General features: G+C 40.7%; 1 protein-coding gene across 1 annotated transcript; it reads left to right on the top strand.

Annotated features, from left to right (window-relative positions):
- The first annotated feature begins 3,626 nt into the window (after window positions 1-3,626).
- On the top strand, window positions 3,627-13,762 carry myef2 (myelin expression factor 2). The gene is made up of 17 exons (XM_080458751.1): window positions 3,627-3,790; window positions 5,729-5,928; window positions 6,680-6,732; window positions 7,599-7,606; window positions 7,705-7,798; window positions 8,020-8,208; window positions 8,300-8,453; window positions 8,557-8,606; window positions 8,692-8,752; window positions 9,272-9,376; window positions 9,691-9,735; window positions 9,823-9,918; window positions 10,047-10,142; window positions 11,012-11,071; window positions 12,727-12,908; window positions 13,028-13,079; window positions 13,366-13,762. Exons 1-17 carry the CDS (start codon window positions 3,678-3,680, stop codon window positions 13,527-13,529), a joined length of 1,722 nt encoding a protein of 573 aa, XP_080314877.1. The 5' UTR covers window positions 3,627-3,677; the 3' UTR covers window positions 13,530-13,762.
- The last annotated feature ends 470 nt before the right edge of the window (window positions 13,763-14,232 follow it).

Below are 14,232 nucleotides of genomic sequence, written 5' to 3' on the forward strand. Positions count from 1 at the left end.
CCTTTTCTCCCCCTGTTGTGAACAGAGGAAAAAAAACCCTGAGAGAATATTTCTTTTCAAGTTTATGCCTCTGCAGTGTCTTCTGAGTGGTGCTTTTCTCGGGTCAGTAGCAATTCACAGTCTTCCTGTGTTGGTGACACTTGAGCAGAAATAAACTGTGTGGCGCAGCTCAAGAATACATTTTTAAGGCACACTTATTTCACAGATCTTCCAAATCAGACGTCAAGATGTACTGACAGAGGAGTCTTTAAATATTTCAAATAAAGTCATTGATCAAATCATAGTAAGGCCATTACCAAGGAAATTACAGTTAGTGTGAATTATTTTCCATTATTATTAAATCATTTGGGAGACTTTGCGGTCGGAAAGGTTTTATGACTCACTTACATAATGAAACCAATCCTTCTTCTATAGTAGGTAACAAACCAAGCGATAAGCATATCCAACCAAGGACCTCATGGGGCTTTGAGCCAATCCCAGCTGACTGCGTGTGAAGCAAGAGGAGACCCTCGACATGTCAGCAGTCCAACGCCGGGCAAACACAGAGAGACAGACAATCACAGACAAACACAATCACACTAGCAGGCAATTTTAGAGGCAACAATTCACCTTCAACACATGTTTCTGGACTGTGAATTGAAAACTGGAGTAGCAGGAGATTAAATAAAAACCAAACTCCACACAGAAAAGCCGCAAAGCCTGACCTGTGTCCCAATAGTGTCATCCACTAGGCTGGTATGCGACCCTACATTAAGTAATTGTCTTCAATATGACAGTCATAATGCCTGTTGATATCAGGATATAAGCTTTTACTTACAGCTGCCAAGGAATACCAGTTGGCTGTGGACTCTCTTGGCTTTGAGAGAGGAATATGCACAGGCATAAACCTGTTGCATAAAGCAAAATTGAATAAGATCCAGTGACCATAGGACTCAGGGATTAGGATTGTTCAGCTTTTATCTCATACAGACAACAAGCCAGGAGCTAAACTGATACTGAGAACTGTAAAACAGTGACTCTATGAACTGCCCTCACAGTATCCCCTTTAATGTTAATGAACTCAGACCAAGACTTTGTGTAACAACACAATCTCATGAGAAAGACAAGGACAAATGTATGAAATTAAAGATGTCAGTATTATTAGGCCTCATCATTAACATGCAGCAATTACTAATTCTGTTTAAGCCAAAACTTGAGTATACATACAAATTTCACTTTTTGAACTTTTGATGTATACATGTTATAATCTACAATATTTTAATCATATAATAATTTTTAAGTCCATTTAAAAAGAAAAAATGAAGAGGATCAAAAGGCCTATATGAAGTAGTAAAATCTATAAATTGTCTAATAAATTTATTCTAATTAATCAAGGAGTAACATCACAGTTTAAAGCTGCAACGTTACAAAATTTTCAATCTACAAGAAGGGACGACTTAGGAAGTTAGATTTGAAGACACTTGGTCAATGAATGAATGACTGAATGAACGATACAGGAACTTTGGAATGTAGGGTATTCTTTGATGCCAGCAAGTCTTCACGGAAATCTACTATCGGTTTATTGACCTGATTTTATATACGCAGGGTGATGCGTGTCCAGTGCTGTAGGCTATAAGTTAAACTCAACGCTTTTTTACAGGTCAGCCTGATTTATGATCGGAGCAAAAACTTGTTGCAACCTGTCCTTTATTACCTGTCGCTGCAAAATGTTTATCATAGGAGAGGTTGTGCAAGTTTCTGAGATCCTGTCCAGCAATGAGAAAGATCAGAAACTTTAGTAATTAAACATTAAGCTCAGACACACTTTGATATCTACAACCAAACATCTCAGAAATCTCTTTGTAAAGATATAAATGATAGATATACTATATCCTGACGGTGGGAGTGTTTGTGTGTGTGTGTGTGTGTGTGTGTGTGGGGGGGGGGGGGGGGGGGCAAGGTCAGATTAAACATATCTGTCAATGTTTATAACTAATGCCTTCAAAATGTCATACAAACTACTGACACGTGTCTGTTATAAAGTGATTGAGCTGTTATCATTGCAAAACAAATGACAACACGAGGACCAGTGGATGAGTTTTAACAGACCCTGCAATCCAAACTTGGATCAAATATTAAAATTTATTTTTTTTTTTTGACATAAACCTTAATATTGACAGACTTTAAACACATTTTTTTAATCGACTGATTGGCCAAACCAGGAAGATTATCTATCAGATTAAAGAAAAGGAACGCGCTTTGACAAGAGAATGAGTGTGCAAGAATCATTAATGTATTAATGATTTTGGAGTACATGTCACAAGCTATGCCATGAAACACTAACCAGGACGCTTGGTGCCATGCTCATCTTGCAGTAGGCAGTAAAATCTTTAGTTGTTGAAAACAATCAAACAACAACCCACATAGTGAAATTAAGATAGGATGACCATGTTTTCATTTCTCTAAAGAGGACAAAATGTCTGAGTAAATGAGGACGTCACTCTGATTAATGGTGTCCATTTAAAATTAACTTTGTCTGTACTGTAGATGATACTGTTTGATATGTAGAGCAAAAATACTGAGCATGTTCATTGTTTCATGCATTGATGCAGTGCAGAGTTTCTGAAAGTGTGGGAGAATGAGTCCCGCTCACAAAGCTTTAATCACATCTTAAACCAGTTCAACGCCAAGCAATGCAGAGTTTGCATGTTTTTCCTGTGCATGCAAGACATTTTATCTGTACTTTGGTCCCCCAACCAATAGATCAAAAACATACTTTTACTGTGAATTAGTGACTCTACAGTTGAGGTAACAACATAGAGTAGCTGGACAAAGTTTTCTGTTGAAGTAGTGATTTTGAAAAGTCAGACAGAGAGATGTTACTTTGATGGTATTGCTCAGCAGACACTCTACAAATCTCGAGACAGATTGTATAGAGACAATGAAATGATTCCTCTGGTAGAGTAAAAGTGCATCAATCAATACTGTTTCAGCAATGATGAATTGGCTTGGCTCTGTATTTTAATCAAACAGTCAGGACATTTATAGTCTAACTCTGAGTGGGCTGCCTGGAATAGCTACTGTAGGACAGAGGTATTATGGGTAGTACTTAATGAAAAATAAGATCCATCACACAACTGCATTACCATGTCTTTCAGTATTGGTGGTTCCTGTCTGTGTGTGAACGTCCTTGAAGACACCAAACCTCAACTTCTGCCCCCAGTGGTGGTCAGTGGTGGTCTTTCCATTGGTCTGTGAATGTGAAAGTGTCAATATGAGGGATTTACGTGAAGCTTGTCGAGAATGATCAAGCTGTAAAATATGTTATTTAATTTATTGTTTTGTTTTGTTTTTTAGAAGAAAAATATGCTCCAGGTGGTTTGGTTGGTTGCATGTGTGTTGTTGTTGTTGTTGTTGTTTAGTTTTTTTAAGAAACCCTGCAAGGATCCACTGTAAGATACTGAACATTAATATTTAGTATCAGTATTCGCACATGCTCTATTCTATATTGTATTGTATTGTATTGTATTGTATTGTATTATATTATATTTTATCCTATTCTATTCTATTCTATTCTGCTCTCCCAGGCTGCCTAGCAACAGCTCCCAGGTCTCGCGAGAGGCGCGCGGCTCTCGCCTGCTCATTTTAAACTGCGTAGCGAAGCGGCGTCTTTTCTCTTCGTGCGGACGAATCTCGACATGGAAGACATCGTAGATCTCGATCCGGAGCCGAAGCTAGAGGAGCCCACCGAGTCCCTGATCCTTCCTGAACACGACGAGACCTCGCAAGAAACACCCAACGGAGTGAAAACGTGGGTGGAGCTGATCTCATTCCCCGGTTCATTGCCGTGTGCCGCCGTTAGCGCGCTCGGCTAAAATGGAGTCGTGGATGCCAACGCGGCTATTGTTAGCCGAGCAGCGTGTTGCCTCTGTGGGGAAAAGCAGCGTTCGCTGAGAAAGAGGGACGAATGTTGTGCAAAATTCAAGACAAAAAAAAAAGCATGCTATGCGAGTTTTTGCACAGGTCCAAGAATGCGGTGATCTTGTGGTTAAATTGTAACGCGACTCGGATTCAATGAGTGCTAATCTCGTTTGCGGGTTAGCCAATGCTAACCGTTGTCTGAATTTAATCTTTTAGCGCACTGTATTATAAATAGATGAGATTAGCCTACAGTATATAATAGTCAGCTTTTGAAAATGTTGTTTGGAAACAAGGGTGGCATTGCCTTTGACCAGTCGTGTGTGTGGATAAACCTACCAGGCTAACAATAACGTTAGCTGGCAACGACTCCGCGAGGCAAAGTAGCCTCAATGAACTCAGGGCGGCTGTGCTAAAAATCTGCTAAAAGCGCTTCTAATCGGAATTTTTTAAAAGTGCTAACAATTTATATGAATCGAGGCATACCTTTATCACTATATGTAGTTTGAAAGTGTGAATGTTGAAATATTTTCATTGATTTCTTTAGAAATGTTGGACATTCTGGCAGGCCGTGAACCACTCATCCCCCTGCTTTGTTTAATGTGAGGGCAATGGCTTGTTTTAGGATTAAATAATGAAACAAGTTAAAAACACGGGTTGCTGTAGACAGTACTACTTAAGTATCTCCAAACTACAGTGATCAAAGTATGATTGCTGGGCGGTTTTGATTTCTGCACACGTCTTTTTAATTAAAGCCCGTCAACATTTTCATTAATCTGTATTCATTTAATTTGTGTTTTTTCTGTGAACGATCTATATATATAACTGCACGGTCGTCATTCATTTTGAATGCATAGGAGGATTTTATAACTGCTTGCAGTGCCACAAGTGTGTTTGGTGGATTGATCCTTTGTTGTTCAAACGTATCTTGAAAAGTAATCTTATAAATTTGGCAAAGTTATTTATTCCTTGTCGCCATGTTTGCAAAGAACATGCATTTGAAGGATGTGCAGTAGACATGCATATGTGGGTTTACAGAGTCTTTACAGAATTAATGTGTTAATGCTGTTGGTGAGGGAACAGTCATGTCTATTCACTGGGTGCAAAGCTAGTTGGTGGTTGAGATCCATCCACAGCAATGTGTGAGCTGGCTGGTGAGGTGTGTGTGGTTCTTTCACACACCACCAAGCTTCCTGTTTGTTGAGTTAATAGTTTGATCACTGTTGTGTTTTTTGATACTTCAGACTTAAATCGTCTGAGCCGCCTCCGGCAAAGAAAATATGGGAAATATTTAATGGACTCACCCTAGCTGCTGTTCCCACAAATGCACATTCCTTACAGTTGTGGAACCGTGTGAAACAAAATCGTGGATTAGCGCAACTAGTCAGTTAAACAATTCAATAACTGCCCCCTCGGTTGTCTGAACCGGATCCAATTGGTTGGTGTTTTGTGCAAGTAAGTGGCGCTGCACCAGTCCAGCTCCACAGCAGTTTGACAACACTGCTGTGTTTATTTGAAAATTGTCTCACTGGAGCAGAGCAGTTCACTGTGACGTTCGACTGAAACGAGGTATCATGTAGACTGGTGCACAACCACTTACACCAAAGTATTGTATAATAACCTGCACCAAACAGCTAACGGTGCTAGAAAGCTCCACTTGGAGGTTTGACAAGTTTTTGGGGAAGTGATCTGCCGAACTTGGTGGAAGTGAAAGATTTCAAGACGTTAATAGGATATGTTGCGCCTCGATATATGAATTGCCAAATGCACTGTGTGATATGTGGGTTTGGGATAAGCTGAACTCTGACCTGCAGCTCTGTGCACTTTGTAGAGATGCCGAGGAGAATGCCTCCCAAGAAAATCACGATGGTAAAGATAAGTCGTTCATGAACAGAAGAGGAAACCGTTTCCATCCCTACAAGGATAAACAATTTGGAGACAAGAAGGTTGCCCAGAGGAACCGGGTGTTCATCAGCAACATCCCGTACGATATGAAGTGGCAGGCCATTAAAGACCTGATGCGCGAGAAAGGTAATGTTCCCAGCGATGGGGACGGTGTTCTCTCTTCTTTCTATCGCTTCAGCTGATTAGAAGTTCCTGACCTGTTTCTGTTTGTTACCAGATGGAGCTTCTACCTGTAGTCAATTAGCTTGTAGCCTTTCTTTGGTTGTACTTAGTGCAGACACTAAGGAACCAATGTAGTGTTTTCAGGTTATTGGAGTTTTAATAAAACAATGATTGGATGGACATTAATTTAGCTTGGGCTGATATGTGAGTAAAGGAAGACGAACGTAGTTACATTGTCACTTGTTTTTATGGCATTGTCAGCTCCAAAATGTAACCTCAAATCTGTCGTAGAATTGATTGTTGAATGTTTCTGTTGCATCTGTTGCCAGGTGTATCTTGACCATGTGAATGACTTTTCTTTTTTGTAATGTTTTAACTTTTGAATTATGGAGGCCTAAAGAAGCCTGGCCAGTTTCAAACTTTCAACTTGCCATGAATGGAACCTGTTGACAAACTGATCATGTTGAAGTGTTTTGAATTTCCCAGGTTTAATGTAGCTGTGTTTTTCTCTTTGGCCTTGGCCTTTGGGTGTCTCAGTCACTGCCCAGAATGGCATGGTGTTGTCTGGTGGGATGTTGGTCTGGGCTGACTGTTGACCATTAATGGGACATCTCCATCTGTAGCGGCATTGCCAAGGCCAACGGCGACTTGATGACTTGGTGACTTAAATTCCTTTTGTTCTTTTGGTATTTTTTCCTTTGTATGTCTCATGTAGTTGGTGAGGTTACATACGTGGAGCTCTTTAAGGATGCAGAAGGAAAGTCAAGGGTAAGTGATGTGGCAAACTTGCTGCACGAGGTTTTAAACGCCCTCAGCAGGCTCTTGTTAAACTATTGCTCTTTGGGTCTACTATACTGGAGATACTGTAGGTTGTGTTTAGAGCCTGATAGATGGCTAATGATTGATACTCACTTTGAAAGGGAGATGTCCTGTTGAATTTCTTTGGGAAAAGTAGCCCAATGAACCCATCTAAGAGTACACTTTTGCTTTTGTTGTTGTCATTTCAATTGGTTAAACAGTTTGCTTGTTTTCCAACGGGAAATGTGAGTTGTGTGATTTGTCTTATTTGACCCTCGTGTCTCAAAATCCCCCCCCCTTTTTTTTTTCTTTTCTTTTAATATTCCTGTTATCTGGCACAGCTTTCATTTCTATGGGACAAACCAATCTTGGAACTCCTGTAATGTTTTATTAATGTATATTTTTCATGGTATTTCTATTTTCTGACAAAAGAAACTTAATTTTAATGTAACCCTCACTCATTTTCTCTGATAAAGTCAAGATTAATTAAACATAAACCGTGTACATTTGAAATGGCAATATTTTTTTTAATGTGTTGTTCAGTTCAAATTACAATGCATAGGAACCTGTTAGTGTCAAATGTGTTACCTTTAATTTTCAAATAGAGCCAGCATCACTTGCATTGCATATAGATGTACATGAAACATTGTTTGATGTTTGTTGTAGATTGTAACGCAACTTTACACCTGCTGGCTTAAGTCAGTGGGCACAAACATACTTGGTAGACTAATGTAGAAGCATGTTGATGCCTTATATTTCTGATTTACTTTGATTTTAACTCCATTTTGTTCACTCCCTGTGTGTTGCCTGGACCCCTGTGATGCCCCCCTGGTTAGGGTTGTGGGTAAGTAACTCCTTTGCTCTCGTAAACAAAGAATTGCATTTCCTTTTTTTATGACGCTGGTGCGTGAACTGACCCGCTCCCTCTCTCCGTGTCGACAGTGTGGTGGAGTTCAGAGATGAGGAGTTTGTGAAGAAAGCTGTGTTGACTATGAATAAGCACGATCTGAGTGGAAGGCCACTTAACATCAAGGAGGTAAACATCAGCTGTGTCGAGTTAAATATAGGTTTTGTTACTTTGATGACTTGTTCTCTGAGATATCATGTCAATGAAATTATTTTCCAGTCATTTACGTATAAATGCCTGAATCGCTTTTTATATTCATCCTTAAAATAAATAAAAAATAAAAAAAGTGTTGATTTGGCGCACACATTGTTTCATCAGAGCTAAACTTGAGAATGTTTTTCTTTCTCGAGGACCCCGATGGTGAACACGCTCGCCGTGTGCTGCAGCGCATAGGAGGTCAACAGGGAGTCCGTGGGCAAGACATGGGGCCCGGCGTCATGAACATCCCCCCCTCCATCGCCAACAACCCCAACATCCCCCCTGAAGTCATCCACGGGCTGCAGGCTGGACGTCTGGGAAACACAGTGTTTGTGGCCAATGTGAGGACATTACTAAAATAATGCTTTCCGAAGCGTGGCCATTAAGGATCGTTTGCATTTAACTGACGACATTGTCTCTGTTGTTCCACAGCTGGATTTCAAGGTTGGCTGGAAGAAGTTGAAGGAGGTGTTCAGCATGGCAGGAGTGGTGAAACGAGCCGATGTGAAAGAGGATAATGATGGCAAGAGCCGTGGCATGGGAACCGTGACTTTCGAGCAGCCGCTGGAAGCTGTCCAGGCGATATGTATCCTTCCAGACTGAACACGAACGAACTCTTTTTATTATATTTTTTTATAAAAGAAACTTTACGGTTTTCTTGTTACACTTTCCTTAATGCTGGACTTCAGCCATGTTCAATGGCCAGATGCTGTTTGAGAGACAAATGCATGTTAAAATGGTGAGTTGTTTTTGTTATAATCTAACTCCAGTTCTGGAAAAGTTGAAATGAAAAACTAACAGCACCTCATCATGTGGTCTTACAGGATGAGAAGTCTCTCCCCCCTGATGATTTTCGTCAAATTGAAAAATCCTCTCAGTTGCCACGTGAGTCAAATCTTAATACCTGTATTGATCTTATCGACAAAGTAGCATGTTAATGTCGTTTTGTTTGACATTATTACATTATTTGTTGGGGTTCTATTTGCTAAAAGCACCTAGAAATGACTTGTATGTGGTGCTATACGTATGTGAAGTCGACAGGAAAAAACATTCTAAAAATAGATTTTAAATGTTCTGAAATTCAAGACTCAACTAAACCTAAAGACTTGAACTTTTCGTCAGACTTAACAAGAGGGCACATGGCTGAATAGTTACCATCTGCTCTACCCGATGGCAGTGTCAGTGTAGCTTCGGTGTTAAGTATTCTGCAAGCAGTTCTTCTATTCCCGAGCATTGGTGCATTGCAGATGCAGTAAAGGGTCATTTCTAGATATCCCCAAATTCCAATTGATTTTTTATTAAACTTTAGTAACCCGAATTCTTGATGTTATTAACCCCCAAAAAATCCACTGCGTGTGTTAGAAACACCTGTGCTGTGAAGTTGAATTTATTTTTTTTGTGTAGGTGGTCTGGGTGGTATCGGTATGGGTCTTGGACCTGGCGGCCAGCCTATAAATGCAAACCGTCTGAGCAGTGGAGGCAGCAGCATGGGCGCCATGGGACCCGGAGGTCGGTAACCCTTCAAATATGTTCAGCAAGTTTAGGGCTTAACATCCTCGCACAATGCTATCCACAGCACTTTATGCACTGTGCTTATTTCTTTTGCTCTTTCTCCTTTCTTTCTTTCTTTCTTTCTTTCTTTCTTTTTCTTTCTCTCCTATTTCTCATTTTTTCTCTCACAATTCATGAAAGTCTTTATTGTTTACATAACTGAAAAGGAGCACAAAGAAGATATATCTTCTTGTGAGTGGACTTGGTGACAGTATCGATTGAAGCTTCTATTTTTGAATCAAGGTTGTCTCTCGTTCTCTCTTCTGTCCCAGGAATGGACGTTTCAACTTTTGGTGGAATGAACAGGCTCGCAGGAGGTGAGATTTTTCCTCTTAAGTATTGTCTGTACAGGAGCATTGCTTGAGGAGGCGGTGTTGATGAACCTCTGCTGCTTGTGACGATAGGGATGAGTGGTGGCGGGGGCTTTGGAGGAATGGAGAGCATGGGCAACATGGGAGGCTTTGGAGGGAGAGACATGGCCCCGGTTAGCAGAATGGGAGGTAGTTTGAATGTTTTCGCTAACAAAGCCGAGGTTTAAGTGTAAACATTACACCTTAATATCTGCTATTGGCTGCTGTCTAAGGTTGTTTTTTTTTTTTTTTTTTTGTTTGTTTTTCCTTGTGTTGAGATATGTTTCGGTCAGGAATGGGCGGAATGGACCGTGATTTTGGCCCCAGTGACCTTGGCATGAATCGAGGATTTGGGGACTCTTTTAGAGGAATGGGTGAGTGATGCATGCTGATACCCAGAATTCCTCTGGAGAGTTAGTGAGTTTTCATTGCACATAACTTTTTGAGTTCTATTTGGGCTTTGCTCTTTTGTTTGACATTATTACATTGTGATTTAAAGGTCACACATTATGCCCTTTTTTTCCAACAGCCATTGCAGCCCTGGATGTCTTCCTGAAATGTTAGTAACATACTTTGTGCCCCAACACCAAAGGATAAATCTTAATAGCATCATTTTCACCCCGACATATCAGACTCTTTAGGTTGACTCGTGCATGTCTTCTCCAATGCACACCTGCAAACTGCTTGCCACACCCTCCTCCGTCCCGATGCAAGGAAAGCATTGTCAAATGGCAATCAGCATGTTTCTGTGAAAGAGACTGCAGACCACAAACAACGATGCAGTACACGAGTCAAACCCAGTTGCAGAACTAAGAGGTCGTCCTACATTGTCATAACAAAGCTGCTGTGTGCAAACATGCTGGTAACAGGCTGAAGTCACATTTAAAGACACATGTGGGACTTCCCAGCTCAAAACTGCATTTTTCCCCCCTCTCCAGACGTGTTATTTGCAGTACAAAGGCTGAAGATGGAAACACAGAACTTTTACTTCTGGTTTGTGGTTTGAGATACTCCGGAGGGGGTGTGTAATGCAAGTAGTCTCGACTATTATGCAACAGCCGGGTAGTTCTCTGAACGGTGTCAATTTCTTCTCCGGCAGCTCACAAAACTCTTGATTCTCTGATATAGACTCAAGACTAAGAGCCAGGACACAGGCCAAATCTAATATACATCCCTACAGACGTGACTATTCCATAGTGGGCCCTTAAATCTAATCCCCATCAACTTGCTGTGTCTCCTGTAGGTGGAACTTTCGGAGGTGGCATGAGCAGCGGTGGCATGGGCCACCTGGCGACTGGATTAGGTACAACAAACATTCAGTTCACATACTCTCTGATCATTCATAGGCTTTGTGTTTTCCCCCCAAAATATTATTTTTAAGAGTCAACAAATGTTTTTTTATATATGTAAGATGTATCAACGACTTATTGCCTTTTGACGAGCACAATTTATTTCGATGTTTGTGGCAGGAGAGTGTTGGACAAAATGTGCAGCGAGTGGGTCAGTTCATGTTTCCATATGCTTTAACCTTCACTATCTTGCAGTTGTTTTGTTTTTACGTAGTTTTCGACAAGCAAATGTCACCTCTTGTCTGATTGGACCGCTGTTTGCAATAGGATGGGTATCAAGCCAAGTTGACATGCCTTAACTGTATTTCGGGAGTTCTGGCTATGAGAAAACATTCTGCAATGACAGTGACGGGACAGAAACACTGGGTGTACAATCATGAGTAATACAGGTATTTGTGAGTTACAACTACATGTTCCTACATTTGAATGGTTTTATACACTCCTTTATTGTTGTGACAGCTCGGTTATTCCTCATAGTGATGAATGTACCAACATGCAGACAGTCGGCGAGCTCGTGGACGAGACATCAGCTGAGTAGTTCTGACAAATGACATGAATAATGTGACTAAAGATAAAACTCTCAGGACTCTTCGTCATGCAACGTTTATAGAGACGACTCATACATTTAATATCAACTGAGGGTGCAGTTTGATGGTTTTAAGCTCGAGCTCCATTCGCACTGATGTTTTTACTGACTGTCAAAATAGACCGAATAAATCCAATCTCTGGCAGAAGATGAACTTGTACTAATAACGGCCAAGTTCAGTGTTGGCAGGCTGCCACATTTCCTATTGACTACTGGGCAGTCAAATTGACTTTTTTTTCTTTTCTTTTTTTTTTTGTTGGTGAGGTGGTCATTGAAGCTACGGTCAGGAGACACAACAGCATCATCACACTGCATGTCTGCATTTTTGCAGTCCTATCATTTATCAGTTGTAATTTCGCGGTGACCATTATAGCCCGAAGTAGGAATATTTGTCCATGTTGGTTTGTTCTCTCTTCTGTAATTACTGTAATTGAAACACATTTATTTAAAGACAAATGCTGTTTGTTCTGTTTGAAATTCTTAGGTTAACAATACTTATGTATCATACTGTCAGCAAAAGACTGAATTGTGCATTTATGCTCTGCATGTCAACCTGTTTAGCCGTTAAAACGGAGTTGATTGCTTCGTACCTGGTGCTCACAGGGCAGAAGTCGGATGCACAAGAACCAAGGAAAGCCTATTATTTGCAGATTTAGTTTGTACCATCCAGACCTCTGAAATGGTTTCAATTGCACACTTTCTCAATGCAATTTCATTGCACTGGTTTGTTGTTTTTCCTGCCTCCTTGCAAGCACTCTAGTGATTTTCGTGTGACATTTTCTTGTGATTTGTTGACACCATTTATGTGAACAAGGGTGTCTTTAGCAGAATTAATTGTTTACGCACACAAATGAGGGGAGAGGTTTTTACATTTACACAAGTAAGGATTATTTTACGAGTTTGTTTGGTGGCACAGGCTACATATTCGCACAGCTGTGAACGTCCTGTAACAATTGGAAAGTGGCATTTTACCCATAAGCATACAAAGCTCATTATATTTGACTATCTCTTTGGTCATTGCAGGTGGTGGGATGGGCAATATGTCCATGGACCGAATGGGCTCCAACTTTGACCGTCTGGGGATGTCGGGGATGGACATGAGCCGTGGTTTCGGAGGGTTTGGAGGCGGTGGCGGCGGCGGCGGTGGGGGGATGGGTGGGATGTCTGACAGGTCCAAAGGAGGCTGCGTCATATTTGTGCGAAATGTAAGTGTGGAGAAACAACTTTGTTGAGTTACCAGGCCTTTATTTCTAGAAATTATTTTTGGGGTTTTAGTTTGACACTCACGTTTCAACATATAAAATGTTGACCTTTTGTGTTGCAGCTGTCCTACGATCTGACCTGGCAAAAGCTGAAAGAGAAGTTCAGCCATTGTGGTATGTCTTCTAAATAGTGTTCATTTGATCACATTTTATTTCTACTATGCCATCTGACAAACACTTTTACAGAGGGAAATCAGATAATTCCTCAATGGCCAGCATAGACAAAACTCTGTTAGATTGAACCCTTCCTCAAAACCAGGAAGGAGAAAAGTACAGAATCACCCTGTATGATTGAACACTTCATTAGTGCTCCCAGGGAACTGCAGACCATCATGATCGTCATTGTTGGATTTAATAGCCATGATTAAATGTTTTTTTTTCCCCACGTCGTCCGCTACAGGTCAGGTGATGTATGCAGAAATCAAGATGGAGAACGGGAGGTCAAAGGGATGCGGCACGGTGAGGTTCGACACTGCGGAGAGCGCCGAGAAGGCCTGCAGGATGATGAACGGAACCAAAATCAACGGCCGAGAGGTGGACGTCCGCATCGACCGCAACGCTTAAAAGTTTTTTGTAGAAGTTGAGCTAACACACTTACACATTCAGCCCCTTTACCAATGATCTTTTGTTTTGTTTTAAAAACACACATTCTTCATATCTCCATGTGCCCTTGGTTACCCATTTCTTTGTTTTTCTTTTTTTTTGTCGATCCATAAACTACGTAGCTATTTTATCCTTGTTTTGTAAACCCTTTTTAATTTGTCGGGCAGTGTATTTGAATAAACTTTTTAATTTTTAAAGGTGTTTGTCTTTTATCCTTTAAGATCTGTTGCTGTGTAAACGGGTCACTGACATGTTGACCTGCTGTTGGGAGTGTTGACGTTCCATTATAGTCACAAAGACAGATGTGACTAAAAAGTTGACATTTTCAGTAGCCCGTGATGTACGTCACACACCCTGCTGCAAATTGCTTTTTTTTTTTGTTTGTTTTTTCTAGAGTTCTAGTCAACTGAAACTGCTTTTTCATGGTAAGTAGAACCTAGAGTGTTTTTGGCATGATTTGGCACTGATCAAGAGCTAAATGAACAAGTACACAGATAAAACATTAAAAACTAATGTAAACCTACCAACTCTGCTGTGCTTATCCTAGGAAGTTCATACTTAAGTGCAGGGTCACCTTTCGATTATGTAGCCATCCTCTCAGGTGTTGGTCAGGGTCTAAAGTCCACACTACCTTCACTAACTTGTAAACACACCTGAATAAATG

Source organism: Lipophrys pholis, assembly GCF_963383615.2.
Source record: "Lipophrys pholis genome assembly, chromosome: 2".
In the NCBI taxonomy this organism is placed as follows: Eukaryota; Metazoa; Chordata; class Actinopteri; order Blenniiformes; family Blenniidae; genus Lipophrys; species Lipophrys pholis.